We start from the raw sequence: 26,916 nt of genomic DNA on the forward strand, positions 1-26,916 counted from the left end.
CGCAATCCCACGCTTCCAGCCGCCGGCTCGCTATTTATCAGTCGCTTTGCGGCCTTGACAACTTTCCGCCTTCTGGAAGACGTTAGCGCGGCGGCGCGCTTCCTTTAGCGCGTCTCCCCGGCCCGCCGCAAGGCGTCGATCGCGCGCCGGTGCGTTCGTCGGACGTCGACGCAAAGGAGGAAGACGACGGCGGCGGGCCGAATGGGCGGAGTCGCTCAAAAGGGAGGAAAATTTTGCCCGGGCAGATGAAAAGGACCTTTGCGCGTCCAAAAGGTCACCGCCGTGTGACCTCGTGACCTTTTGCGATATTGCATTTCGTCCACGAGACGTGAGGGGTCCGTTTTCCACTCGGGAGGCGCCGACGACTCGGTGGCGAGACGCCATCTTGGTGATCGAGCAACTCCAAGTCTGATTTTTCCAGCCGGTTAAAAATAGAATTGGCGGCTGAAAGAAGAGCGCCCGTCGGATTCGGCGTCGTTTCCGCAACGCGCGAAGGCCGCTGACGAGGCAAGGCCGCAAATTTCAAGCTGGAAATTCCCGACATTGGCCAACGGGATTTTTCGAGGCCCGTCCAACGCGACGACGTTCACCAGCGCGCGGCGTCGTCGTTGTCGTCGATGACGTCCGTAAACCACGGTCGGACGGACGCCTGTGCACGGAAGTGATGAAGAGGTGTTATGATATCCAGTTACACAACTTGCGCTAATGTTCGTTAGCGCGCCGCCTGAGTCATCGGGTCATTATCGAACATTAACGTCAGATGCCCGTCGTCGGCGCTCTGTCAATTAGCGGCGTCGGCGGCGTCCCTCGCCTCGACGACCCATTTTGGAAGCGTGTTTTTTCCGATGGCGGGTTTTTGGATTTAGCGCCAAGTCCCGCTTGGGTCCCGGTTCCGAGGCGGTTCCCGGCGGGGCGGCTGGCGGGAGTGGGACGTCGGCGACGGACGGGGCCCAGCCCGGCCCTTTTCCCACCCGGCCCTTTTCCCGCCCCCCCGACGTGGAGCCAGGCCCCGCCCCTCGGCCCCTCTCTTGCTGATCCCGATGCTCCTCGCCGCATTCCCGCATCGGCGCGACATCTGGAAACACGTGCGTGCGCGCGGCAAGTTTACGCGGAGCGACCAAACCGCGAACAGAAGAAAGTGTCAGGCTGACTTTCCTCCTCGGAACATTCTTTTTGTTTTTGTTGATCCTGGAAAGATCGCTTGCAAGTTTCCCGCAGAGTTTGTCCCGCGTCCGCCGTCGGCCAGCTCCTCGTCTCTCGGCCAAGATGTCGCGCTCCGGCATCCGTGGCTTGGTCCTGGCCTTCTTCTTGCTCTGCTCGCCGGCGCCCGACCACGCCAGACCAGCGGACGCTCCACCGCCCCAGCGTCCCGCCGCCAGAATGTAAGTTCTTCTTCTTTTTTTTCCATTGGCTTTGTCCCCAAGCCTTCTTCTCGGCACCCGGACGTTAGGATCTCAATTTTAGGGCTCCGCTTTTCCCGAAAAGTCATCGTTTTTTGATCCGATCGGGGTTCAAAACAAGAAGGTGACTATTTTTAGTCCCCCGATAAAGATGGACAATGACGGTCGTCTTTGTACGAGGAGAAGAAGTGGCGAGAAAGGGAAATTTGGGTTCGCTCGAGAGGTCGTCGGCGAGAAAAAAAGAAGTCGCCGAGAAGCGGAAAATAGCCGATGGATTGCAAGAACCGAATGGACTTTGTATGAGAAACTGTCAACGGTTGCCGAGGATGGAGGCGGCGGAGGAGGGCGCCGCCTCGGTCCCTTCGCGGGCAGAGGTCAAGCGGACTCCGCTCGGACGCTCGGGGTCCCGACCGGGGCTTCGGAAGGGCCCCGCCGAGGTTCTCGGCCCGGTTCCTCTTTGGGCGTGTTTGCAGTGTTTGTGTGCTCAGAGCGCCGTGGGTTTTGGTTCCCAGGCTTCCCGCCCCGGGCCCGCGTGTTTGTTTAGGACTTGAGCGTCCCGAACGGCTGAGTAACCGGATCCGGGCGGCGGGAAAGATAACAACGCCAAGACGGACAGCGCCGGGAAGAAAGGAAAAGAAGAGCGCCGCTGCCGCCGCCGCCGGCTGGCCTCGGCCCATCTGGTCGGAATCAAAGCCGGTCAGCCAGGTGCCGCCCCTCCGCGCTAATCCGACGGGCCCGGGTCGTCATCCCGCGTTTTGGATGAGAATTTCGAGGGCCGCCGTTTGACGGGAATGACCACATGTTAGCGTAGTAGCCTTTAAATAACAAAAAAAAATCCGCCTTTTGTTTTTGTGCAGGAGGCGCTCGGTGACCCACGCGCAGCTGATGCACGACAAGGGCCGCACCCTGCAGGACTTCAAGCGCCGCATGTGGTTGCAGGAGCTCCTGGACGAGGTCCACACGGCCCAGATCCGACGGGCGGACGAGGACGCCCCCCCGCGCCCCAAGAACCCCGCCGGGAGCAAGGACTCGGCGGAGGAGCCCGAGGGCGCCGCCGGCCAGCCGCGGGAGAGCAACGAGACCTTCCGAGACGGCAAGCAGCGGCGCAAGAAAGGCCGGGCCGGCAAGCGGAAGGACGGCGACAAGAGGAAGCGGAGGACCCGCTCGCCGCCGCCGCCGGCCCACCCCTGGGACGGGAGCGGCCGGCGACCCGCGATCTAAGCGAGCTCGGGTCGGCGTGGGGCGCCGAAAAAGAAGAAGAAGAAGAAGAAAAAAGGAGCGACTCCCGGGCAGTCGTCCGGCTGTTTGGAAAGACCGGACGAAATGGCTATTTATTGTGTACATAGAAAGAAAAAAGTCGTAGAATAGAAAGTGACGTGAAAATGAATCTTGTTTGTTTTCATTCCTGTAACTTATTGGGTTCGAATGCTGTATTTATTGGATGTCCTCGCTTTCGTTTTCCACCATCAAGCACTTTAGACCAACAAACTTGTCAGTTTGGACTCGGATCTCCCCTTTTCCTTGCCCTCGTGTCAACAATGGCGTCCCCTGCTGGCTGTGTTTGGAACTTGCACTGAAATTAAACGTATGACACCACGCCGGCGATGGCCTCGTCTTCCTTACCTTTATTCTGTTATAAAAGGAATGAGAAAAAAATGACAAAGTAGCAAAAATGGATCGACGCGTCCATTCGAAAAGGCTAAATCTGATCATGGAGCAAAATCTGATAAACACATCGCATCGCAAAACAAAGTGCTCATGTGAGCTGGTGTAATACCGAGTGTCACCAGAGGACGGCAGCCTTACGCCGTAGCGTCTGCCTTAAATGGGAAGAAGAAGCAAGTCAACAGCAAGCAAGCAAGGAAACAAGCATGGGTCCACCCGGAGGCAAGATCAACAGACCCAAAACCGTAAGAAAAGGCAACTTGAAACGCTCTCCAAAAACGAAACAAGATGGTATCACAGCAGGTCCAGGCCGATTAGTTTTAACTGCGTTTTCCGGCTCTTTTACGCCTTGGACGCCAACAAATAAAACTCCTCAAATCCACTTTTTCATCGGGGGGGATACGTCGAACTTTTTATCTATTGAGTACATTTCAACAAATGTCATTTTTTATTTCCAGTATGTGAAATGAAGGCGGCGTTTTGAGCGGATAAGAAAGAAGTTTTGAAGAATTCGACCCGTTCAAGAAACTACAACAAATTATTTTTAGCTAAAGCTCGGTCCCTTTAGTTAGGGATGCTAATCCGTGGGGATAGACGTATATCGGAGGGGTTGAAGCGATTTATCTTGGGGCAAAATCAGTGCTAGTATTATAGTTGGTGAAAGCAATGACGTATCCCCCAGATATTTCTTAGGCCAGCAGAAAAGGCATTGAAGGCCCTGACGGTCCACCACTGACCGGTTGTTTTGTGCTAGGAGTTGGGCAAGAAGCTCTTCAAGCGCCGTCGGGTCCTCAGTCGACAGAGGAGGAAGAAGAATCAGATCGTGGGCGCCGTGGTGGATCGAGGCCTCATCACCAAGCACCACCTCAAGAAGAGGCTGTGGGTCCACCTTTACGCAAAGCCCCCCCCCCCCCCCCCCCGTCGGGTTGGATTCATCGCTCCGATTGACGTTTGTTTTCACCGCAGCACCAGTCCCAGGGCCAACATCACTTTGTCGGGGAAGAAGAAACGCAAGCTCATCAAGCAGCTCCAGCACCTCCGAAACGACAAGGCCAAAATGGAAGGTGACTTGGCGAGGAATGGCGTCGACTCCGACAGACGTCCGATTCATTGGAAGCGGGAGGGTTGGCGAGGGATGAACGCTAGTTTGCTTCTGATGTCAGCATGATTGATTATTTTCCAAGACTTGTAGCTGGCAGAACGAAAACCCGCTTCAAACGGATCGGACGTCTGTCATCGTCAATGGCGATGAGTTGTTTAGTTGGTGTACATTTGCGGTTTTTGTCTCGGACAGTGGAAACTTCGGCTTCTACCCCGACGAAGACGAAGAGGAAGGCCAAGAAGAGGAAGGACGCGGCGGGCTCCGAGGACGTCGTCATGGATGAGGTGGGAGACGGTCAAACGCCAACGGCGAGCGTTTAAAAGACTTGGTGACCCTTTTTTTGGGGTGCCATCACCAACGTGTACAATGCTTTTTTTTTTAATACCAAAAAATACATTTTGACCCTCCCTCAATATGTGTTCCTTTGTTCTGCTCGCGTTTTTTCTGCATGCTCTATTCACTTTGTGTCAGGGAAAATAGGCCAGCAAAAATGATTGCAACACCATCATGCCTGTTGTTGCTCATTGCTAACTGTTGTATTGTTATTCATGTTTAATTAGCTTAGCAACCTGATTCCTGCATCTACTTTATATTATAAATAAGTAGTGCTGTATTTATTTGTAGTTAAAGAACAAACAGACAGGTTTAAAAAAAATGCGAGGAAAAAAAGGGATTGGGCAAAAATAAATCTTAGGAAACATTTGTTCGACTGATAGAAGGAAAATACATGCGTCAAATAAATAAATAAAACATATTAGAATGTTAAAAAAAAAAAAAAAGATGGAGCTATTTTTAAAACGATTGAAATAAAATGGCGAGAAGAAAATAGGCGTCTTGGCCTGGCCCCGCCCCCTCCCTTCCATCCCCCTCCCGGAGGACAAAGCCAAAAATGGGTCATCTGCCCGGAACAAGAGAACCGGAGTCGCTGCTTCTGCTGCTTCTCCTTGCCATCACCGAGAAGGAGCGCTACCGGAGAGGTACCGGAGCGGCTGCCCCGGGCTCGGTTCGGCGGCTTCGAATCCCCGGCGTGCCGCTGACGGAACCGCGTTCACGACGAGCGGCCGTGCACCCACCGCCGACAGGTAACGCGGGGAGAGAGAGGTGTGGGCGGGCTTTCAGACACCGGAGGAACCGTACCGGCCGTCGTTGGCGTGACGCGAGCGGAGCGAACCGTCGTGCCGTTCCAATCGGGATGACGTCACCCGTTGGCTAAACAAAGAAGACGAAGCTTGTGGAGCTTCTTTAGCTCGGCTTGCTCCACCATGACTCCGCATATTGATTAGGATCGGGAACGGTTTTACGGCGTCATCGGGGTCGCTCCAAGGTCCGTTCACGCAACACTTGATGTCGATGTCTATCTTGCAGTCAGAGTCCGCTCGGGCGCACTTTGGACTCCAGAGGTTCCGCTGAAGCCCACGAGGAGAAGAAGAAGAAGACGAGCGAGAAGATGACGTTCACCTGACGCTTCCTCTCTGCAAGGTCTCTACTTCTACTTTTTTCAAATCCAAAATTATTTTGGGCTCGTCTTTGGTGTCGGCGGCTCTCCATTCCCATGCAAATGCGGGTTGTCCAACGGCCGTCTCGTCGTTTTAAGATGTCCGATTTGTTGCCGTCTGTTCGATTCACGGCTCCTTTTGATCTGCCGCAGGTTTTTTTTTTCCCCCTGACGCCCGTCCCGCCATGATCCGGGCTCTCCTGCTGGCCTTGGCCCTGACCCTGGCCTCGTCCCGGTCCGAAACGGAGCGCTGCTACTCGCGGCAGCACCAGAACGCCCAAGTGGACGGTCGGGCGGCGGCGGCAACGCCGGCTTTCGCCCTGGACTCCAAGGCCTTGGCATCGGAGCAGGACTGCGTCTTGACCTGCTGCTCCCGCGAAGTGCGCCACGGTGAGAAGCGCGTCCACCCGAGCGGCCCGGACGGCGGCGTGACTCGGACTTCCTCTCTGCGCAGGCGCCAAGTGCAACGTGGCCGTGTTCGACGGCAACAAGCGCGACGGGGAGGACAACTGCTTCCTGTACCACTGTCCCTACGAGCGCGACTGTCCGCTCAAGAAGGCGGCGAGCGGCGTGCGCACCTACGACATCTTCAAAGGTGGCTTCCTATCGACTCCTTCCGCTCGCTTCCTTTTTGTGATGACTCCGCCCTCTCGCGCAGGTTTGACCCACCCGAGCGCCGTCCGTCCGGTGTCCGCCGCGACCGACGGACCCGTGACCGGGGTGGCGGCCCCTCTGGCCAACGCCACGGCCGCGTCGGCCAAGAGAGGCGACAAGACCGGCAAAAAGCAAAACAAGCCCAAAGGCGGCAAAAAGAGCAAAAGTCGGCCGGGCGGCGGCCACGAGGAGGCGGGGCCCGGGGCTGCCGGCGAGTTGCCCGTGAGATTGACATCGCCGCCGAACGCCCCCGCTGCCGCGACTCCTCCCGCTGCAAACTCGACGGAGTTTCCTAGGACGGCCGTAACTCCTGCTTTGAGGCCAACTCCTTCTCCCGCGAGGGTGACTCTGACAACGACGCCCCCAAAGACCCGAGCCAAGATGACGACCACGACCACGAGTTTGCCTCCGAAGACCGCGTCAATGACGAGTGTACCTCGGAAGACAACTCCAGCGCCAGAGACGGCGACGCCGACGAGCCCAGGCACGACTACGGCTCCAAAGACCGCGAGCCTCCCGGTCACCATTGAAACGACAACCCCGCCCCTCCCGACCCAGCTTCCGACAACTCCGCCCTTTGTGACCCGGCCCACCACAACTGCGACTCCGGCCCCCACGAGGGTGCCACCTGCGAGTCGTCCACCAGTGACTCCGCCCCCCGCGACTCTGCCACCGGCTACTCCGCCCCCTGTCACTCTGCCACCGGCGACTCCGCCCCCCGTCACTCTGCCACCGGCGACTCCGCCCCCCGCCACTCTGCCACCGGCGACTCCGCCCCCCGCGACTCTGCCACCGGCAACTCCACCCTCTGCGACTCTGCCACCGGCGACTCCTCCCCCCGCGACTCTGCCACCGGCGACTCCGTCCCCCACGACTCTTCCACCGGCATCTCCGCCCCCCACAACTCTTCCACCTGCGACTCCGCCCCCCACGACTCTTCCACCGGCGACTCCGCCCCCCACGACCCTTTCACCGGCAACTCCGCCCCCCACGACTCTTCTTCCATTGACTGAGCCCTCACTAACGGCGTCGGAGGCGGGCTCGCGCGACGCCGATGACCGGAACGCATCGGGCTCCAAAACGGGGCCGAAGAGCAGCACGGTGGCGTTCTCGGTGGGACTGGCGGCTGTGCTGTTGCTGGCTTTGGCGGCGGCGGGGCGCAAGGCCATGGAGTCCTTCGATCGGCGCCACTACACCCGGCTGGAGCTCAACGACCTGCACTACGACCTGTGACCGGGAAATCCCGAAGGACAAGTATGGGCAGACGGATTTGGTCAGCGTGAGTGTGTCTCAGTTGGGACGCGGCTCGACGACGCCGCGACGGCGTCCGACTCAGGAATACTCTTCTTAAAAAGATGACTGGCACATGAAGACTTTGTTTATGATAATAACAATTTCATGCACGTCTTCTTTCTGCACTCAACAAATTCACTAAATAATAATAATCATTAACTTCACACACGCACACACTTTGGATGTAACACGTTTTCACATGAGGTGTTTTTTCTTGTACCCAATGCCTTTTTAGCAAGCTTTTCTTCGCAGTAAGGCTGCAGCGCTTCTCTGTGACCAACAGGTGGCGACAGATCTACGGCCAATATTCATCACTTGTTTTTTTTTTGTTTTTTTTTTACTTTTCATGCTTATGCGCTTGATCCAAATTTGATCAACTTCTTCAATCTAGCGCCGATTTTGCAGTGGTTTTCTTCTACAAGTACGCATTAAATAGTGACGTTTGTTTCTCATTTTGAGCACAAAAGCAAATGTGTTTTAATGGTGAATAGCTCCTTCGGGCGCACGGCTTTCCAAGGATTGCGGCCGAAGAAAAATCAAGTGGGGCGTTTTCACCTACAAATGATACGAGGGACGAGGGTTGACAGAAAAAAAAATCTAACTCCTTACTTTACGTTCGGGTTATGCAGTGGGAGGCGACAACTTTTTTGGTTTGGGTTGACGTGATCCGAAAGATTTACTGGGACGTAATTTTGCGGGAAAAAAATGACCGTAAGTGTCACAATCGATTGCCTTGGCGTGTGAAGCGGAGAAGTTTGGTGGAAGTTTACCACTGTGTTGTAAGCGGGAGAGAAAGTAGTCCCTGTGGAATGTGTGTGCCTTTGCGCGAGAACGGGTTGGCTGGTTAGCTCGCGTTGAGGGGTTGTTTCCTTCACCGATTTATATCAAGTAGGAGCCGATTACCGTTTACGAAGTGGCATTTTGGGGGGGGGGGGGGGGGGGGGTTGCCCGTCGCAGCGCTAAACCTTTTCGCACCCCCGACAATAGCGGAGCGGAGGAAGGTGGGAGGGAGTTGGGAGGCGGACGGATACGGCGGAAGCTCGGCAGGACAATGTGTAGGCGAGCAGCGGCTTCCTTGGGAGACTCGGAGCGTCGCACTTAGCAAACAAGAAAAGCAACAAAAGCCACGAAAGCAGCAAAGCTAGCGGACATGCTCGCGTTTGGAGGCCCGGCAACCGTCTAAGCTCTCCAGCAGCCGTGCGTCGTCGCCTGTCCTCGGCCGCGGTCATGTTTTTCCTGGCCGGCCGCTGACGAGAAAGCAGACGCGGCGGCGAGAAAGCGGAGAGAAACATGAGCGGCATGGCCGTCCTCTTGCGGACGCTGCTGCCGCTGGCCACTTTGTGCCTGCTGCTAAGAGGTAAGAGGCGATACGGGGCCGTCTTGTGGGGGTGGGAGTGGGGGTCTCCGACCCGACGCTGGCCCGCACGACCACTTGGGTCGAAGCCTCGCGCTTGTTGTGCTCACGGCCCGCTTGGAAGTACCTCGAGTCTGTCGCTAGCTTAGCCATTCCTAGCCTAGCCTCGCGTTACGGGCTAGCTGAGCTAAACCACAAATGGCTGCACTCTCGCAGTTTGGCCAAGTTTGCTGGAAAATGATCGTCCGTCAACACTTGGCCGCTCGCCTCCAACTTTAGCTTTTTTTTCTTCTCCCCCTTCTCCTCACTTTCCATTGTTCCACTAACACTCGGTTTTACCCGCAGCCCTTCCTTCTTCTCGCTTTTCTTTTTTTTTCTCCCCCTCTCGAGCTGTGGGATTTCCAAGCGAAAACATCACGAATGTCAATCCAGAGTGTCTGCCTTGATTTAAAAAGTGCACATTTGACAGGAACTAGCAACCAGACAAGTGAATGTTATTAGACTTAAGCACCCCCACAACACACACACACACACACACACAATCCAGGAAAACTCGCGAATATGAAATATTTTTCGGAATTCTCCAAAACGCTCGATCGACCTCTTGATGCACCGTCCCCTACAAATGCGGATAATCTGATAATCGTCAACGTCGTCGTTGACAAATCTTCAATTTTTGGGACTTCGTCTTAATGTTTTTACTCTGAGATTGTTGTTCTAGCGCCCGTTTTTTTTGTACCGGTTAACGACAACGGCGCCCGCCCATGTGTGCGCAGGCGAGCCGCTGCTGCTGTACGCCAACCGGCGGGACCTGCGCCTGGTGGACGCCGGGCGCGAGCGCGCCAACGCCAGCGTGGTGGTGGGGGGCTTGGAGGACGCGGCGGCGGTGGACTACGTCTTCTCGCGGGGGCTGGTCTACTGGAGCGACGTGAGCGAGGAGGCCATCAAGCGGGCCGCCCTGGAGCCGGCGGGGGGCACCAGCGACGTGCGCACGGTGGTGCCCGGCCTGGCCTCGCCCGACGGCCTGGCATGCGACTGGCTGGCCGCCAAACTCTACTGGACCGACTCGGACACCAATCGCATCGAGGTGTCGGAGCTGGACGGGACTTTGCGCAAGGTTCTCTTCTGGCAGGAGCTGGACCAACCCAGGGCCATCGCCTTGGACCCGGCGCGAGGGTGAGTCCCCACGCCGACGTCAATTCCCGTCATTGATTGGCGGTAACCGGTTAAAAAATCCGGCGGCCTCACCTCAGGCCCACCCTCCCTCCGATGCTTAGAGTAGACGCCCAATCCATTTGTGGCGATGCCAACGTTGCTTCATTTGCCACCGGCGCTGACCTCACTTCAAGTGAATTGGGCGGCTGTGACAGTCAAGGAGCTCCCAACAGTCCGAACCAATGTTCCCTCTAATTTTTTGTTTGTCTGGGCAGAAAGACAACCTCCCTGAGCACACTGAGTACCGGTGTGAGCAACATCATCATTGCTCGCTATGGGCACACAGCAGTATCACACGTGCCATAAGCAGATGCATGTCTACTACACATAAATGATTTAGTAATAATAAAATGTAATGATTAATATCTATGAATGGGCGGCCCGGCGGATGAGTGGTTCACGCGTCGGCCTCACAGCTAAAAAAATGGAATTTTATTTTGTGCGCTGCATATGATTTGCTGTGCGCAGAGAAGACGAGAGTAGTGCGCAATTGCGCACACGCACATCTTAGAGGGAACATTGGTCCGAACAATTTCAGTTCAATTCCTTGCCGCTCTTGCCCACACCTTCTCTTTTCTCCTCGCAACCGCTGTACAAATTTCCACCTCCTCTCCACAGCGCTTCCTAATTCTTGGACCAGTTCCCAGGTTCGCGCGCTGGCGTTTGAGCCCGCTCCGTCGAAGGAGCGTGTTCGTCGTCTGGTCGTTGTTGTCGAATTTGGATTTGAAGCCTGGGATGAGGATAACTTTAACTTTATAACTTTATTCAGCCCATATTTGGGAAATTTCGTTGTCACAGTAGCAAGGGGGTGAGGATGCAGAAATAGGAAAGGACTTTTAGACATAAATAGATAGGTCATAAGTGGGTTAATAAATAAATACAAGAATAAATATATAAATAAATAAGTGTGTTGCTGAAATATATGTATATACATATACATGTGTATATATATACATACACATACATAAGCACACATACATACATATAGATGTACATGCATGCATACGGTAGGTCTTAACATGAGGTGGTCTTGGAGAAAACCCAATGACGTTTCCCGTTTGTTTGGACAAAACCTGCGTCGCAAATCTCTCTGCCCACAACCTGACTCCCTTTTTTTGCATGTGCCGTTTTGCAGCTTCATGTACTGGACGGACTGGGGCGAAATCCCCAAGATCGAGCGGGCGGGGATGGACGGCACCAATCGCTCCGTCATCGTGGACCGCGACATCTATTGGCCCAACGGACTCACGCTGGACTACGAGCTGCGAAAGCTTTACTGGGCCGACGCCAAACACAACTTTATACACCGCTGTCACCTGGACGGCAGCAACAGGTAGGGCGCGTACAAAAATCTCACCGTTTGTTTTATCTCTTGTTCTCTATTTGACTAGGATTTTACCGTATAATGTGTTATTTTCTGATAAATTACCCAAAATGTACAGGCCACAATCCATTGGGTGTATTGACAAAAGAACTACTACATATCCCAGCAGTCACTGCACAGTACTTTTTCTACGGGGAAAATAGTAGAGTCGGGGGCTGCTTGCCGTAGTTGTGAGAGATGGTGTACCCTATCGACTGATTTATTTTATTATATCGTGATAACAATTTTAGTATTGGTCCATATATAAAACGCACTGGATTATAAGGCGCCCTGTCTATTTTGGAGAAAATTTTAAGGCTTTTATATGCGCCTTATAGTCGTGAAAATACGGTATATTTTCCCCTTTCTTTGGCGAGTGCGTCCTAGGGTCCGAAAACACGGCACCCCTTTATTTTCTCCATTGGAAGTGCTTAAACGTCCAATCAGTTGGTGCGGGGCTCATCCTAGTCAAAATGGATTGGACATCTCGTGCCGTCAATAGAGACCGTTCTGTGAAATGAGTGCCTTTTACGGGTTTAAAAGAAGAAAAATAAAATCATAATTCATGCTTAAACGTTGTGAGCAAAAGCATGAGCGTACCAAGTTTGTAGTAAAGACCTGTGTGTGCGTATGTGCGTGTGTGCGTGCGTGCGTGCGTGCGTGCGTGCGTGCGTGCGTGCATTTTTTGGACCGGTGTGCTGTTGTTTAGTCTTTTCTCGAAAAGGAGTAGATCGAAAACAGATGTCCAAGTTTGATTTGCTGCCGCGTGATGCTCTCGGGGCCGACGGACGCTAGCTAGCTAGCTAGCATTTGGATGTTGTTTTGGCTGGGCTTTGTTTTATTTATTTAAATATTTTTTAAAGACATTTTCTCTGCATTTTCTCGCAGGGAGGTGGTGGTGAAAGGCGAGCTGCCTCACCCCTTCGCCCTCACCCTCTTCCGGGAGACGCTCTTCTGGACCGACTGGAACACGCACTCCATCCACTCGTGCGCCAAGCGCAACGGCGGTGACCAGCGCGTGGTCCACTCGGACATCTTCTCGCCCATGGACATCCACGTCTTCAGCGCCGAGAGGCAAACTCCGAGTCAGTGGCGTTCTCCGCCGAGGCCGAAGCCGGTGGGCGGGTTTTCTGAGACCCTGCCGTTTCTCTTGCAGCTAGCACGCCGTGTTCGCAGGACAACGGCGGCTGCTCCCACCTGTGCCTGCTGTCCCCGGACCCGCCCTACTACCGCTGCGCCTGTCCCACCGGCGTTCAGCTGCTGCATGACAACAAGACCTGCCGTGACGGTCAGAGCGCCCATTCTATCGACCGATCCCTCGCACGATGTCTCCGGGAGTAGCGACGTACCCATCCGGTTCTCGGTATCGACTCATTTTAAAGTATCGGACGCTCTGGGACAGGGTTGGGCAAACTTTTCGGCCCGGGGGCCACATTGACTTTAAAAATTTGACAGGCGGGCCAGGTCAGCACAACATACGATACATATAAAAACTGCACCCGTTAATAGTACATATGAAACATAACCGAAAAAATGGACTAAAGTATGAACATACTCATCACTCATCTGGGATTTATGGGGTGCTTTCTTGGTTTTCATCAGACTAAAGGTCTGTTCACACACATATGGAGAGCCAAATAACACCAGAATCCTCTGTGCCATCTTCTAGATGTTTGGACATTTGGCTGCACTTCATGAAGCCTAAAACTCTGAGACTTTCAGGGAGTTGAACTTGTGACATTGGAGATCAATCCGTTCCAACGGCAACTCCTGTGGAACCGTTTCCAGGTCTTGTGAGAAAGGACATGACACCAGCTGTCAATTTTTCCAAAATCACAAAACCGACGGCAGAATTGCTCATGCAGGTCATCCAATGATGTCCTGTATTTTGACCGCATAAAAAATAATAATAATTTGGACAACGTCGTCGGGCCGGATTAAAAGGCCTAACGGGCCGTAGTTTGCCCATGTCTGCTCTGGGATCTGGTCCCAAGATCCAATGTCCGTGCGTTTCCAGTACGACGGCGTTTTAGCCCGCTGTAAATCAAACCACGAGGCCACTTTAGAAAGTCATGACAGTCGTGATCCTCGTTTATTACCGCAAACAAAGCATTTCTTGACTCCAACCCAAGTTGGCAAGTTTTCAAACATTTACCCTAAAATGAGAAAACTCCTTTAGCTCAAGTAAGTGAGAGGCTGCCCTCAAAGGAGGACGCTGGATTAAAATGATTCATTGCTTGCCGGTTTTGTGTTATTTTTACCGGTCTTTAAATGACGTGTGTCGAATCGGTATCGGCGAAACGTGGGATTGGGTCGCTCGCCAGTCAAGTCAAACTCTGTTGTCCTCCATTTTGGGTTCTCCGTTTGACAGCGTGTTTGTCCATCAGGCGCCACGCACATGCTGCTGCTGGCCCGCCGGACGGACCTGCGTCGCATCTCGCTGGACACGCCCGACTTCACCGACATCATCCTGCAGGTGGACGACATCCGTCACGCCATCGCCATCGATTACGACCCGGTGGAGGGCTACATCTACTGGACGGACGACGACGTGCGGGCCATCCGCCGCTCCCTGCCCGACGGCTCGGACGCCCAGTTCGTGGTCACCTCGCAGGTCAACCACCCGGACGGCGTGGCCGTGGACTGGATCGCCCGCAACCTCTACTGGACCGACACGGGGACCGATCGCATCGAAGTCACCCGCCTCAACGGCACCATGCGCAAGATCCTGATCTCGGAAGACCTGGACGAGCCCCGGGCCATCGTGCTGGACCCCGTCGCCGGGTGAGACCTTTTCCCTTTGCTCTTCTCCGCTGGTATTTTCCCAAACCAAATCCAATCCAATCTGTTGGCGCGCCGATGACGGTTAGACATTTTTTCGACTCTTGAAAAATGCACTAAATCCCGGGTAATGGTCTCCCAAATGTGGAGAATGATTACCTTTTGGTTTCCATCCAAAACATCTGCTTTTACTTTGGAAGACAAAGAGCTACAATGTTGCGAACCTCTGTGGAGAAAGTAATAGTCCGGTTCATGGGGAAAATGCGGCTTTTTTTGTCACTTGGAAAAATGTAAGAGGAGTCCCTTGCTTTTTTTTTTCGTTGGGGGATTACCGTATTTTCCAGACTATCTGTTGCACTTTTTTTTTTCTTCATAGTTTTGACTCTGCCACCAACAGCTTAGGTTGTGTTTTTTAGGCTGTAAATGATTAACAAAAAACTAATGTTGTACTAACAACAGGAGCTTATTTGACCGTTTTGGGGGGTATTTTCTTATATAACATATCTCTGTTATTTTTAGTTATATTGATCGCACTGTTTGTCGCAGGTACATGTACTGGACGGACTGGGGCGAAGTGCCTAAAATCGAGCGCGCCGACCTGGACGGCACGGAGCGGGCAGTCATGGTCAACACGTCGCTGGGGTGGCCCAACGGCCTGGCGCTGGACTACGACGAGCGCAAGATCTATTGGGGCGACGCCAAAACTGACGTGATCGAGGTAAAAAGCTTTCATTTCTACGCGCAAAAAAATCCCACCCGGCGCCACGTACTTGCACGGTCGACACGCTTTCTCCCGGACGGGTGGCCACGGCCGCCGCCGTCGAGCTCGTTGCTCGCTGCCTTGTTTCTTTTTTTCCTTTTTTTGGTGTGTTTTTTTGTTTTCCCTCCCCCCGGGCGGCTTTCCAGCTCGCACATCTGGTTCCGATTGCGGCGGCGCTGCGGCGGGCCGGTTTAGAATAGAAGCGGAATGCGAAACATCGCCACACTGAGGTCAAACCTTTTGGCTCGACCCGAATATTCAGAGTCGGTCGGCGCATAGCGGCGTTCCGTTCCAAACGCCGGCGCCTCCCCCCCGCTCGGAAGGTGTGGCGACAAAAACAAACAAACAAAAAACAACATCTGGTGATGACAGGTGATGAACATGGACGGGACGGCGCGGCGGATCCTGGTGGAAGACAAACTGCCTCACATCTTTGGCTTCACGCTCCTGGGCGACTACATCTACTGGACGGACTGGCAGCGGCGCAGCATCGAGCGCGTTCACAAGCACACGGCCGAGCGCGAGATCATCATCGACCAGCTGCCCGACCTCATGGGCCTCAAGGCCACCGACGTGCACCGGGCCTCGGGTGAGGAAGGGCTGCCGCCCGGTTCTCGCCGGAGCCCCGCCCCCGGGATCTCAACCCCGTCCCCCCACCACTTCCCTCCCCAGGCAGCAACGCGTGCGCGGAGAACAATGGCGGCTGCAGCCACCTGTGCCTGTTCAAGCCGCAAGGGCCGCAGTGCGGTTGCCCCATCGGCCTGGAGCTCATCGCCGACATGCGCACGTGCATCGTGCCCGAGGCCTTCCTGCTCTTCTCGCGCCACACCGACATCCGCCGCATCTCGCTGGAGACCAACAACAACAACGTGGCCATCCCGCTCACCGGCGTCAAGGAGGCCTCCGCGCTGGACTTTGACGTGACCGACAACAGGATCTACTGGACCGACATCACGCTCAAGGTCGGTCGCCGGAGGGTCGGTCTCGGCGTCGGCGTCCGCGCGAGTGGCTCAAAGCCGCGTTCTTCTCCGGCAGACCATCAGCCGAGCGTTCATGAACGGCAGCGCCCTGGAGCATGTGGTGGAGTTCGGCCTGGACTACCCCGAAGGAATGGCGGTGGACTGGTTGGGCAAGAACCTGTACTGGGCCGACACGGGCACCAACCGCATCGAGGTGGCCAAACTGGACGGCCAGCACCGGCAGGTCCTGGTCTGGAAGGATTTGGACAGCCCGCGCGCTCTGGCGTTGGACCCGGCCGAAGGGTAAGTATTCCCGCCGGTTCCAGCGCCCCGCCCCACTCGGGGAGTTACGCCGACTCTCCTCCTCCTCAGCTACATGTATTGGACCGAGTGGGGCGGCAAGCCCAAGATCGACCGGGCCGCCATGGACGGCGGCGGTCGCGTGACCCTGGTGGCGGACGTGGGCCGGGCCAACGGACTCACCATCGACTACGCAGAACGACGCCTGTACTGGACCGACCTGGACACCACACTCATCGAGTCCTCCGACATGCTGGGTAGGGGTCAATGCGAGTCCGACACGGCGAAAAAGCCGCCACGCTGAGCAACCTCTTTGATTTGGACGTGTTTTGTGTTTTTTTTTTTCTTTTTTTTTTCGACGCCAGGTCTGGATCGAGAAGTGATCGCCGACGATCTCCCCCACCCGTTCGGCTTGACGCAGTACCAGGACTACATCTACTGGACGGACTGGAGCCAGCGCAGCATCGAGCGAGCCAACAAGAGCAGCGGGCAGAACCGCACCGTCATCCAGGGCCACTTGGACTACGTGATGGACATCCTGGTCTTCCACTCGTCCCGGCAGGGCGGCTGGAACGCCTGCGCCTCCACCAACGGCCACTGCTCGCACCTGTGCCTGGCCGTGCCCGTGGGCAGCTTCGTCTGCGGCTGCCCCGCCCACTTTTCCCTCAACTACGACAACAAGACCTGCAACGGTGAGGGAGGGAGGGACGGCAGGGTTAGGCTGCCGCCACCGACCGGGACTTTTCAAGCGTGCCTCGTTTTGTTTCCAGCGCCCACGTCCTTCCTGCTCTTCAGCCAGAAAACGGCCATCAACCGAATGGTGATGGACGAGCAGCAGAGTCCCGACATCATCCTGCCCATCCACAACCTCAGGAACGTCCGCGCCATCGACTACGACCCGCTGGACAAGCAGCTCTACTGGATCGACTCCAAGCAGAACGTGGTCCGCCGCGCGCAGGAGGACGGCAACCAGGTGAGGCCGCCGAGTCTCTGCTTTTCACGTGTGGCCGCGGGCCATGGGAAGTGAAGAACCGTTTGTCACGCGCGCCTTCCCGCCAGAGCACCACGGTGGTGTCGGGCCTGCAGCTCTACGACCTGAGCATCGACATCTACAGCCGCTTCATCTACTGGACCAGCGAGCTCACCAACGTCATCAACGTCACGCGCACCGACGGCGGGCGCGTGGGCGTGGTGCTGAGGGGCCCTCACGACAAGCCTCGCGCCATCGTCGTCAATCCGGAGAGAGGGTGAGGCTTCCCTTTTGTACAACCCCGGTGGTGTCGCTTGCAAAAAACAAAACAAAAATGAGAACCACATCTGAAACAAAAAGCAATTCTCTTGACTAACGTTTTGGCCAATCGGCGACGTGAATAAAATCCCGCCGCTCGCCCGCTCAGATACATGTACTTCACCAACCTGCTGGAGCGCTCGCCCACCATCGAACGCGCGGCGCTGGACGGCACGGAGCGCGAGGTGCTCTTCTTCAGCGGGCTGGGCAAACCGGTGGCGCTGGCCGTGGACAACGAGCTGGCCAAGCTCTTCTGGGTGGACTCCGACCTGCGCCGCATCGAGAGCAGCGACCTGTCAGGTAGTCGTCGTCCCGCCGGTCATAGCGCGCCGCGGCGGCGGGGACACCCGCGACGGCGGGCTAACCTCTGTTCCTGTCCCGCCAGCCCGCCTACCCCGCTCCCCCTCCCCTTTCCCACTGAGTTGTCCACCACCCGTTTGGTTGCCCGATTTTTCCCAACCGACCGCCTTGTTTTTGCGGGCTCCCCGTCCTCTCCCGCAGGCGCCAACCGCGCGGTGATCGCCGACTCCAACATCCTGCAGCCGGTGGGGCTGACGGTGTTCGGCAAGCACCTGTACTGGATCGACAAGCAGCAGCAGATGATCGAGCGCGTGGACAAGACCACGCGCGAGGGCCGCACCAAGATCCAGGCCCGCGTGGCCTACCTCAGCGACATCCACGCCGTGCACGAGCTGGACATGAGGGAGTACGGTTAGTGGCCCGGCCAGATGTGGCCTCGCGCGGGGGTGAGTGAGCGAGCCCCATGCCCAAGTGCGCCCGTCGTCCTCTCAGGTAAACACCCGTGCACGTGGGACAACGGCGGCTGCTCACACATCTGCGTGGTGAAGGGTGACGGCACCACGCGCTGTTCCTGCCCAGTCCACTTGGTGCTGCTGCAGGACGAGCTCTCCTGCGGAGGTGAGGCCTCCCCCGTCGGCGTCTGGCCGCGGCCCTCCCTGACGACCCCCTTCCGGCCCCCAGAACCGCCCACGTGCTCCCCGGAGCAGTTCTCGTGCCGCTCCGGCGAGGTGGACTGCATCCCGCGGGCGTGGCGCTGCGACGGCTACTCCGAGTGCGACGACCACAGCGACGAGGCCGACTGTCCCGTGTGCTCGGATAGCGAGTTCCAGTGCGACAGCCGCCAGTGCATCGACCTGGCCCTCTGGTGCAACGGCGAAGCCAACTGCCAGGACCGCTCCGACGAGAACGACAAGTGCGCCGGTGAGGCTCGCCGGACGGCCGGGAGAGGCGGCGCTCGGGCCGCCCCCTTTTTGTTGACGCGTGCCCCTTTTTCCCCCGCAGAGCGCTGCCCGCCGGACCAGTTCATGTGCGCCAACCGCCAGTGCGTGGCCAAGCACAAAAAGTGCGACAACAACATGGACTGTGCGGACAACTCGGACGAAACGGGCTGCTGTGAGTGCAACGCCGACGCCGTCGTCTTCGCCCGCCTTCCCACGAATAACCCAATCCCTGTCCCCAGACCCGACCGAGGAGCCGCCCCCACCCAACAACACGGTCGGCTCCATCGTGGGGGTGGTGATGGCCCTCTTCCTGGTGGGCGCCGTCTACTTTGTCTGCCAGCGCGTCCTGTGCCCTCAGATGAAGGACGACGGCGAGACGGTGGCCAACGACTTTGCGGTCCACGGGCCCTCCTTGGTGCCGCTGGCCTACGTGCCGCACGCCGCCTCCCTCTCCAGTTCGCTGCCAGGTAAGAAGCGGCGTCGGGGTTGAACCGGCAACCCCGCTGACCCCTCCCGATCCCACGCCAGTCATGTCGGGAGGCAAGTCGGCCATCGGCTCGCTCAGCATCATGGGCGGCGGCAGCAGCGGGCCGCCGTACGACCGGGCCCACATCACCGGGGCCTCGTCCAGCAGCTCGTCCAGCACCAAAGGCGCTTACTTCCCTCCGGTCAGTTTCTCGCCACGCGCCAGGACGGACTTTAGACGGAAGTTTCCCCAGTGACCGTGCCTGTGTTTGTTTTTGTTTTTTTCCCCCCACCCACTGCGGAGCTAGATCCTGAACCCGCCCCCGTCTCCCGCCACCGTCCGCTCGCAGTACACGGTGGAGTTCGGCTACTCCTCCAACAGCCCGTCCACGCACCGGTCCTACAGGTAAGCGCCGGCCTTCCGCACGGCGGCGGTGGCCCTTTTTTACCCACGGCGTTGTCGTCTGCGCCTTTGGCAGCTACCGGCCGTACACGTACCGGCACTTCGCGCCCCCCACCACGCCGTGCAGCACGGACGTGTGCGACAGCGACTACACCCCGGGGCGGCGCGCGCCGCTCAAGTCGGCCGGGGGCCGCTCGGCGGGGCCGGCGGCGGGCGCCAAAGGTTACGCCAGCGACCTCAACTACGACTCGGAGCCTTTCCCGCCACCGCCGACGCCGCGCAGCCAGTACCTGTCGGCCGAGGAGAACTGCGAGAGCTGCCCGCCCTCGCCCTACACGGAGCGCAGCTACTCTCACCACCTGTACCCGCCCCCGCCCTCGCCCTGCACGGACTCGTCGTGAGACCCCCCCCCCCCCCCCCCCCCAAAACCCTGCCCACCTGCCAGTGTAAATATCAATTGTGCATAACCCAGGTCAAGAGAAAAAAAAACCGGGAAGGCCGCCGAACATTTGTACATTGACAAAGAGAAAAACATATTTATATATTTTCTATACAGTGACGTCGTCGCCAATAGAGGTTTGTATTCTGACATTTGTACATTTTTTTTAAAGCAAAGCTTTTATTCAAATCCCACACATAGAAGTTGCCTTAAAAGGACACCACGCCAAATACGGAGCATCCGCCATTCCAGTCCGCCAGGCCCCCCCACCCTCGCCGGGACCCAAACCAAAAGGCGCCGCCCCGCCCCGCCGAGAAGCCGTCTTGTGCCTGAGCGCTGGGACGGCGAATCTGTTTTTTGTTTTCAGTTTTTTTGTTTTGTAGCACACTAAGTGGATATATAAGCTAGACAGAAGGAGACGAAGCCTCGCCGAGCTCTCATTCCTATTTTTCTACGTACGCCGTCTCGCGCGCTCGCCGCCCAACGCGACAATCTCGGGCCTCATGGGAAGTGGGCCCCGGGCGCCGCCGGAAAAGAAGGGGACGGCGCGAAGACGGCACACCTCCCTCCCTCCGTCCGTCCATCCATCCGTTCGTTCGTCCTTCCTCGTCCAAGCCACCGCCGCCTCGTTCCGGTGCCAAAGCTTCAAGAAAGTCCACCTCAAAGACTGTACGTCCCCCCCCCCCCCCCCCCACTCCACCCCGTTCAAGCACTTTTGTTTGTTTCCGGCCCGTCGTTCGGTTCTTTGTCTACGGCCCCAGCGGCTGCAACCACAAGCTGCTCTTGTCTTTTTTTGTTCCTTTGGTTCGACATAAAGCGAGTGACATTTGACCTTTCCGCCTCCTTCATTGGTCTCCCAGTGGATATTTCATTTGGGATGAGTTTGCGGTCAAGGGGCACCGTGAAATAAACCACTTGAAAACTTGCTTGGGGTGACAAACAATGTTGGAATTCGTGTTGATGGACTTTAGATAGACCTGTGATCTTTTTAAGGGGGTTGGGTTAGGACAGGGGTGGGGAACCTTTTTGACCAAGAGAGCCACAAACAATTCATATTTTCCAATGTTATTCCTTGTGAGCCATACTACGAATTTAAAAGTCAAAATACAAACATGTAAACGAGCGCCTTTTCAATTTTTTTCTTGTAATTTCACCACTTTTAAAGTGGAAAAAACTGAATATTTTTTAAAAAGATTCTTATTCTGTTGCTAATCAATGAGAGGATGCATTCCATAAGAGTCTACTGCAAAAAAAACGAAGATTAAAGCAGTTCTAGATGTAATATCTCAGTTCTGTCACCAGCAATTTCCATATTTTAGCTCACACGTTAGCAAAGAGCCAGATGCACCCATCAAAAGAGCCACATGTGGCTCCCGAGCCATAGGTTCCCTACCCCTGGGTTAGGATGATACTGTTTTTTACTTGATGGATATTTTGCAACAAGTCTGCAACTGAGAGCAAAATGATTTGAAATAACTGAATTGGAACAAAATGATGCCCCAGAAAACGTACTTGACGTACTGGTCGGAGCGAAAATGAGGTGGGCGGGGCGACTTCTCAAATCGAAAGTCTTGTTTTGTGAATGTTGACGAAGGGAACGTCATGCGTCTTTCTGATTGGCTCATATGAGTGACGTAGGCAGTTCAGGCGGAAAAAGAGGACTGGCAGCGAGGAAGGTAAGCATCGAAACCATCGACCCGCCACTAAAAGGCTTCTAAATTCCGGGGTTTTGCCCATTTCGGGGTTTTTGTCCTAACCGCCGAAAGAAGGGAGTTTTGGGTGGTGGGAGGAGGAGGCTTCGAGGTTGGTTTTTTTTTGCCTCGTCCTATTTCGGACGCCACTTTGTCGGCCGCCATGTTTGTCTCGGATAGCCAGGAAATGCACGGCGGCGGACTTGGCTCGGCTCGACTCGACAGCTTAGGCTGGACGAATCGGCGTTCATTTCCGGCAGGAAATTCAACCGCCGAGCCGCCGAGGTGCTTTTCCCGTGTCTCCGGAGCAAAACGCGCAAAGACAGTCGATGAAAGTCGGCCGGCTGGGAATTTCCCTGGTCTGACCTCATCGCCAGGTGATTGACAGGCGGACGCTACGGGTGCCGAGAAGTGTCAGGCAAAATCCGTGGGAATCAGGCTCCTCCTCCTTCTTCGTCTGTGTTTTTTTGGCCAACTTAGGTCCCGGAGAGCCGCGCTCCGGTCTATTTCCCACATTTGCCACCCTCCACCAACATACCTGAATCAAATCATAGGGATGTGTACGACGCTTCTGGAAAGCTCGCCGATGGGCCGATGGTTTGATTCGGGTGTGCTAGAGGGGGGAGGGATGGAAAAGGGAGCGGATAGGGGCTCTGGAGGACCGGACTTTACTTGGCTGGCTACCTGTAGAATCCACATGGTTTGAATCTCCAACGCGCTCTCCCAGGAATCTCCTCCCCGCTGGACGTTGTTTCCGAGCCCGCCGTCGCCATGCAGAGCACCGCCAATTACCTGTGGCTCATCTCCGACCTCCTGGGTCAGGGCGCCACGGCCAACGTGTACCGCGGCCGCCACAAGGTGAGCGAGCGGCAAGCGGGAAGGGACGTGACGCCAAAGCGGCCCAGATGCTGACCCCCACCCCCCACCCCGGGCGCCACCTTTTTTTAGAAAACGGGCGACCTGTACGCCGTCAAGGTGTTCAACAACCTGAGCTTCCTGCGGCCGCTGGACGTGCAGATGCGGGAGTTCGAGGTGCTCAAGAAGCTCAACCACAAGAACATCGTGAAGCTCTTCGCTGTGGAGGAGGAGGTGGTCATTCCTCGAGCGCCACCGCCGCCAAGCCACTCGCGTTCAGCCGGGTGACAGGGGGCGCTCTTTCGCTCTCTCTCTCTGTAGTCCAACACGCGCCACAAGGTTCTGGTGATGGAGTACTGCTCTTGCGGAAGTCTCTACACCGTCTTGGAGGAGTCATCCAATGCCTACGGGCTTCCTGAGGATGAGTTCCTCATCGTCCTTCACGACGTGGGTGAGTTTGTCGGTCGGTCGGGGGGGTGGCGGGCGGCGTCCTCGCCTGGCCCGGCTAACGTCGGGCTCCCCCCACGCTCCAGTGGCCGGGATGAATCACCTGAGGGAGTACGGCATCGTGCACCGCGACATCAAACCGGGCAACATCATGCGCGTCATCGGCGACGACGGACGCTCCGTCTACAAGTTGACGGACTTCGGAGCCGCCCGACAGCTGGAGGACGACGAGCAGTTCGTCTCGCTCTACGGGACCGAGGAATACCTGGTGAGGAAAGGCGCCGCTCGGCGGGCGCCACTGGTAGAAGTTACCCGTGATACATATATATCTATATATATGTCATATATACGTCATATATATATATATACATACATACGTGCATACGCGCACACGCTCACACACACACACACATACGTCATAGATAGATACATACATAGATAGATGCATAAATGCATGCATACATAGATACATACATACATAGACACGCTTATTTATATATTTATTCATGTATTTATTTATTAACTTACTTCTGACCTATCTATTTATGTCTAAAATGCCTTTCCTATTTCTGCATCCGCACCCTCTTGCTACTGTGACAACGTAATTTCCCGAATACGGGATGAATAAAGTTATCCAATCCAAAAAACGCCCTGCGCCAAAGCTCAACCTTTCTTCACGCAGCACCCCGACATGTACGAGCGCGCCGTGTTGCGGAAGGAGCACCAGAAGAAATACGGCGCCACCGTGGACCTGTGGAGCATCGGCGTCACCTTTTACCACGCCGCCACCGGCAGCCTCCCTTTTAGACCCTTCGAGGGCCCACGCCGGAACCAGGAAGTGATGTAAGTCGGCGGGGGAAGCCACGGCGTGGCTTCCGTGAGGATCACGCAAAAAAAAAACTCCCACCCGCCGCCACCCTAGGTACAAGATCATCACGGAGAAGCCGTCCGGCACCATCTCGGGCCACCAGAAGTGCGAGAACGGCAAGATCGAGTGGAGCACCGAGATGCCCGTCTCGTGCAGCCTGTCCAAGTGAGTCGCCATTGCCGCCGCCGACGACATCGTCCCTCGCCGACCGTGGCGCTCCTCCCCTCAGGGGTCTTCAGAGTCTCCTGACTCCGGTCCTGGCCAACATCCTGGAGGCGGACCAAGAAAAGTGTTGGGGCTTCGATCAGTTCTTCGCCGAGACCAACGACATCCTGCACCGGGCGGTGGTCTTTGTCTTCAGCCTGCAGCAGGCCACCTTGCACCGCGTCTACATCCACGAGTACAACACGTGAGTAGGCGGACGCGGTGGCGAGCGACCGGGGGCCGGCTCGCGGTCTCCGGACGGCTCCGCCACGCCCTCCTCGGCCGCAGGGCGGCGCTGTTCCAGGAGCTGCTGGCCCGCCGGACCAGCATCCCGCTGCACAACCAAGAGCTGATCTACGAGGGGCGGCGCCTGGCGCTGGACCCGGGCAGGCAGGCTAAGAGCTTCCCCAAGACCACCAGGGACAACCCCATCATGCTGGTCAGCAGAGAGTCGGTGGCCACCGTGGGACTCATCTTCGAGGACCGTAAGTGGGCGGATCCCCGAGGGATCGGTCGCTCCGTCCTTGCGTCCCTCCCTACCCGCGTCTCCACTCCACCCCTCTAATTCCCAGCGAGCCCCCCCAAAGTGCAGCCACGCTACGATCTGGACCTGGACGCCAGCTACGCCAAGGTACGTGGAGAAGGAAGAAAAAAAAAACGCGGCCCCGCCGTCGGACCCCGTCTCACGCCCCGCCCCGCCCCTTACCTCTCCGCCAGACCTTCGCGGGCGACATCGGACACTTGTGGAAGACGTCTCAGTCTCTGCTGGTCTACCAAGAACTGGTCCGAAAAGGAGTCCGAGGCCTCGTGTGAGTAGCCGCGGCGGCTGTGGGGTTTGGGACGGGACGACACGCCCGCCGCCCTCGCCGACCCTGACGTCGTCCACAGGGAGCTGATGAGGGAGGACTACAACGAGATGGTCCGCAAGCAGTCGGAGGTGTTCCACCTGTGCAAGTTGGCCACGCAGACGTTGGAAAAGAACAAGCAACTGTGAGTCAGTCACGCTCCGCCCCCAAACGCGGCGTTCGCCGCCGCCGCTTGACGAGCGCACGGGCGCAGGTTGGAGGTCCTGACGCAAGCCAACGTGCTGACTTCCGAGTACGACGAGATCGCCGACATGCACAAGAAAGTGGTTCGGGTGAGTCCGCCTCCGCCGACGGCGCCCGTCAATCGCTCCGCTTGACGTGGGCGGCCGCAGATCGCCGCCTCGCTGGAGCCGGTCGAGCGAAGCGTCCAGGAGCTCAAGTCCAAGTTGGCGCCGGGAGGTCTGCTGAGCGATGCCTGGACGCAGCAAGTGGGCACGCATCCCCAAGACAGAAAGTACGAAGCCCGCCCGCCCGCCGTTTAATGGGCCGGTTCGGTTGGGGCGCGCGACTCACCGCCGTCTTCTCCGCGTCTAGCGTGGAAAAAATCAAAGTCCTGCTGGACGCCATCACGGCCATCTACCAACAGTTCAAGAAAGACAAGGCCGAGCGACGTGAGTCCGGTCCGCCGTCGCCGCCACCGCCGTTCCTCCACGCCACTCGTCAAATTCCGCCTCGTCTTTAGGTCTCCCGTACAACGAGGAGCAGATCCACAAGTTCGACAAGTAGGTCCGAGGGGACGCCGACGCGTTCCGAGAGCGCCGGGCGGCCGGCTCACCGCCTTGGAATGCGTGCGCCACAGGCAGAAGCTGGTCCTCCACGCCGGCAAAGCTCGCTCCTTGTTCACCGAGGAGTGCGCCATGAAGTACCGCCACTTCATCTCCAAGAGCGAGGAGGCCATGAGGTGAGACGCCGTGGTCTCGTCCCGCCCCGGCCGGCCCGCCCGCCCGCCCGCCGTCTTGACGCCCGTCTGCACGCAGGAAGATCCAGCACATGAGGAAGCAGCTCCTGACCTCCGGCGCCCAGCTGGCCGGCATCGAGAAGGAAGTTCGCGTCCTCCTGGAGATAGCCTCCAAGGTAGGCGTCGACGTTTCATTTTACCCGCCCTCGCCGCTAGCTACGAATGAGCCGTTTTTTTTTTTTTTAGCTGCAGGAGCAGGTTCCCGGGAAAGTTCTACCGGTGCTGCTGAGCGGTCTGAAGCCTCAGGCGTACTTGAGCCAGCACACGTTGGTGGAAATGACGCTCGGGTAAGAACCAGACGGCGGCGGGGTGACGCCGGCGCGTCGTTTAACGAGTCCGCCGCGTGCCTGGCGCAGCATGAAGAAGCTGAAGGAGGAGATGGAGGGCATGGCAAAGGAACTGGCTGAGAACAACCACTTCCTGGAAAGGTATGCTCACTCCTATTTTTTTTTTTTTTTTTTTGGCCCGTCGTCCACAGAGCTTTAGGCCGCCCGTTTAAAATGGACCGACCGCGTCGCTCTTCCTCAGATTCGGGACGCTGACGCTGGACGGCGGTTTGCGAGGTTGAGCCGGCCGGCCGGCCCACCGTCGGGGGGGAAAACCGCCGCTTGTAAATAACGGGCCTTTGTTTTGTAAATAGACGTTGTTGGAGACCTCCGCTTTGTACATGTACGCCGACGATGAAGAAATAAAAACGTCAAGCGCCACCGGAACGCTTCTCATTGCCAGGCGAGTCACGTGACGGGCCGGTTGCCGGGGCGACGGCCGCTGTTGCCGTGGCGACCGCGCGCGCCACCGCGGCAGCGGAGACGACGACGGCGGCCGCCGCCGCTTTTGGATGAGGAATTTT

At 56.8% G+C, this 26,916-nt stretch overlaps 5 protein-coding genes across 5 annotated transcripts; all 5 read left to right on the plus strand.

Annotated features, from left to right (window-relative positions):
* The first annotated feature begins 1,072 nt into the window (after positions 1–1,072).
* Positions 1,073–2,997, plus strand: pthlha (parathyroid hormone-like hormone a). The gene is made up of 2 exons (XM_077593401.1): positions 1,073–1,382; positions 2,258–2,997. The coding sequence occupies exons 1-2, from the start codon at positions 1,267–1,269 to the stop codon at positions 2,619–2,621; spliced, it is 480 nt and encodes a 159-aa protein (XP_077449527.1). The 5' UTR covers positions 1,073–1,266; the 3' UTR covers positions 2,622–2,997.
* A 185-nt stretch (positions 2,998–3,182) lies between these two features.
* c4h11orf98 (chromosome 4 C11orf98 homolog) lies at positions 3,183–4,580 on the plus strand. The gene is made up of 4 exons (XM_077593410.1): positions 3,183–3,310; positions 3,820–3,944; positions 4,032–4,129; positions 4,360–4,580. The coding sequence occupies exons 1-4, from the start codon at positions 3,272–3,274 to the stop codon at positions 4,485–4,487; spliced, it is 390 nt and encodes a 129-aa protein (XP_077449536.1). The 5' UTR covers positions 3,183–3,271; the 3' UTR covers positions 4,488–4,580.
* Positions 4,581–5,072: 492 nt separating this feature from the next.
* mansc1 (MANSC domain containing 1) lies at positions 5,073–8,061 on the plus strand. The gene is made up of 4 exons (XM_077593383.1): positions 5,073–5,249; positions 5,533–6,052; positions 6,117–6,257; positions 6,321–8,061. The coding sequence occupies exons 2-4, from the start codon at positions 5,848–5,850 to the stop codon at positions 7,547–7,549; spliced, it is 1,575 nt and encodes a 524-aa protein (XP_077449509.1). The 5' UTR covers positions 5,073–5,249; positions 5,533–5,847; the 3' UTR covers positions 7,550–8,061.
* Positions 8,062–8,616: 555 nt separating this feature from the next.
* On the plus strand, positions 8,617–21,008 carry lrp6 (low density lipoprotein receptor-related protein 6). The gene is made up of 23 exons (XM_077593348.1): positions 8,617–8,966; positions 9,740–10,139; positions 11,314–11,511; positions 12,430–12,626; positions 12,698–12,829; positions 13,929–14,325; positions 14,869–15,040; positions 15,455–15,671; positions 15,755–16,044; positions 16,118–16,344; positions 16,414–16,598; positions 16,707–17,033; positions 17,112–17,314; positions 17,401–17,588; positions 17,739–17,929; positions 18,131–18,340; positions 18,422–18,547; positions 18,611–18,850; positions 18,932–19,042; positions 19,110–19,337; positions 19,399–19,538; positions 19,644–19,741; positions 19,815–21,008. Exons 1-23 carry the CDS (start codon positions 8,900–8,902, stop codon positions 20,137–20,139), a joined length of 4,869 nt encoding a protein of 1,622 aa, XP_077449474.1. The 5' UTR covers positions 8,617–8,899; the 3' UTR covers positions 20,140–21,008.
* A 731-nt stretch (positions 21,009–21,739) lies between these two features.
* Positions 21,740–26,773, plus strand: tbk1 (TANK-binding kinase 1). The gene is made up of 22 exons (XM_077593379.1): positions 21,740–21,853; positions 22,596–22,726; positions 22,817–22,957; positions 23,045–23,174; positions 23,257–23,438; positions 23,853–24,013; positions 24,093–24,203; positions 24,268–24,447; positions 24,531–24,727; positions 24,815–24,873; positions 24,960–25,051; positions 25,131–25,232; positions 25,302–25,380; positions 25,441–25,562; positions 25,643–25,719; positions 25,791–25,830; positions 25,908–26,009; positions 26,086–26,182; positions 26,253–26,353; positions 26,423–26,494; positions 26,595–26,629; positions 26,707–26,773. The coding sequence occupies exons 2-22, from the start codon at positions 22,640–22,642 to the stop codon at positions 26,748–26,750; spliced, it is 2,211 nt and encodes a 736-aa protein (XP_077449505.1). The 5' UTR covers positions 21,740–21,853; positions 22,596–22,639; the 3' UTR covers positions 26,751–26,773.
* Positions 26,774–26,916: the final 143 nt, after the last annotated feature.

The sequence above is a fragment of the Stigmatopora argus genome, chromosome 23 (assembly GCF_051989625.1).
Source record: "Stigmatopora argus isolate UIUO_Sarg chromosome 23, RoL_Sarg_1.0, whole genome shotgun sequence".
Lineage (NCBI taxonomy): Eukaryota > Metazoa > Chordata > Actinopteri > Syngnathiformes > Syngnathidae > Stigmatopora > Stigmatopora argus.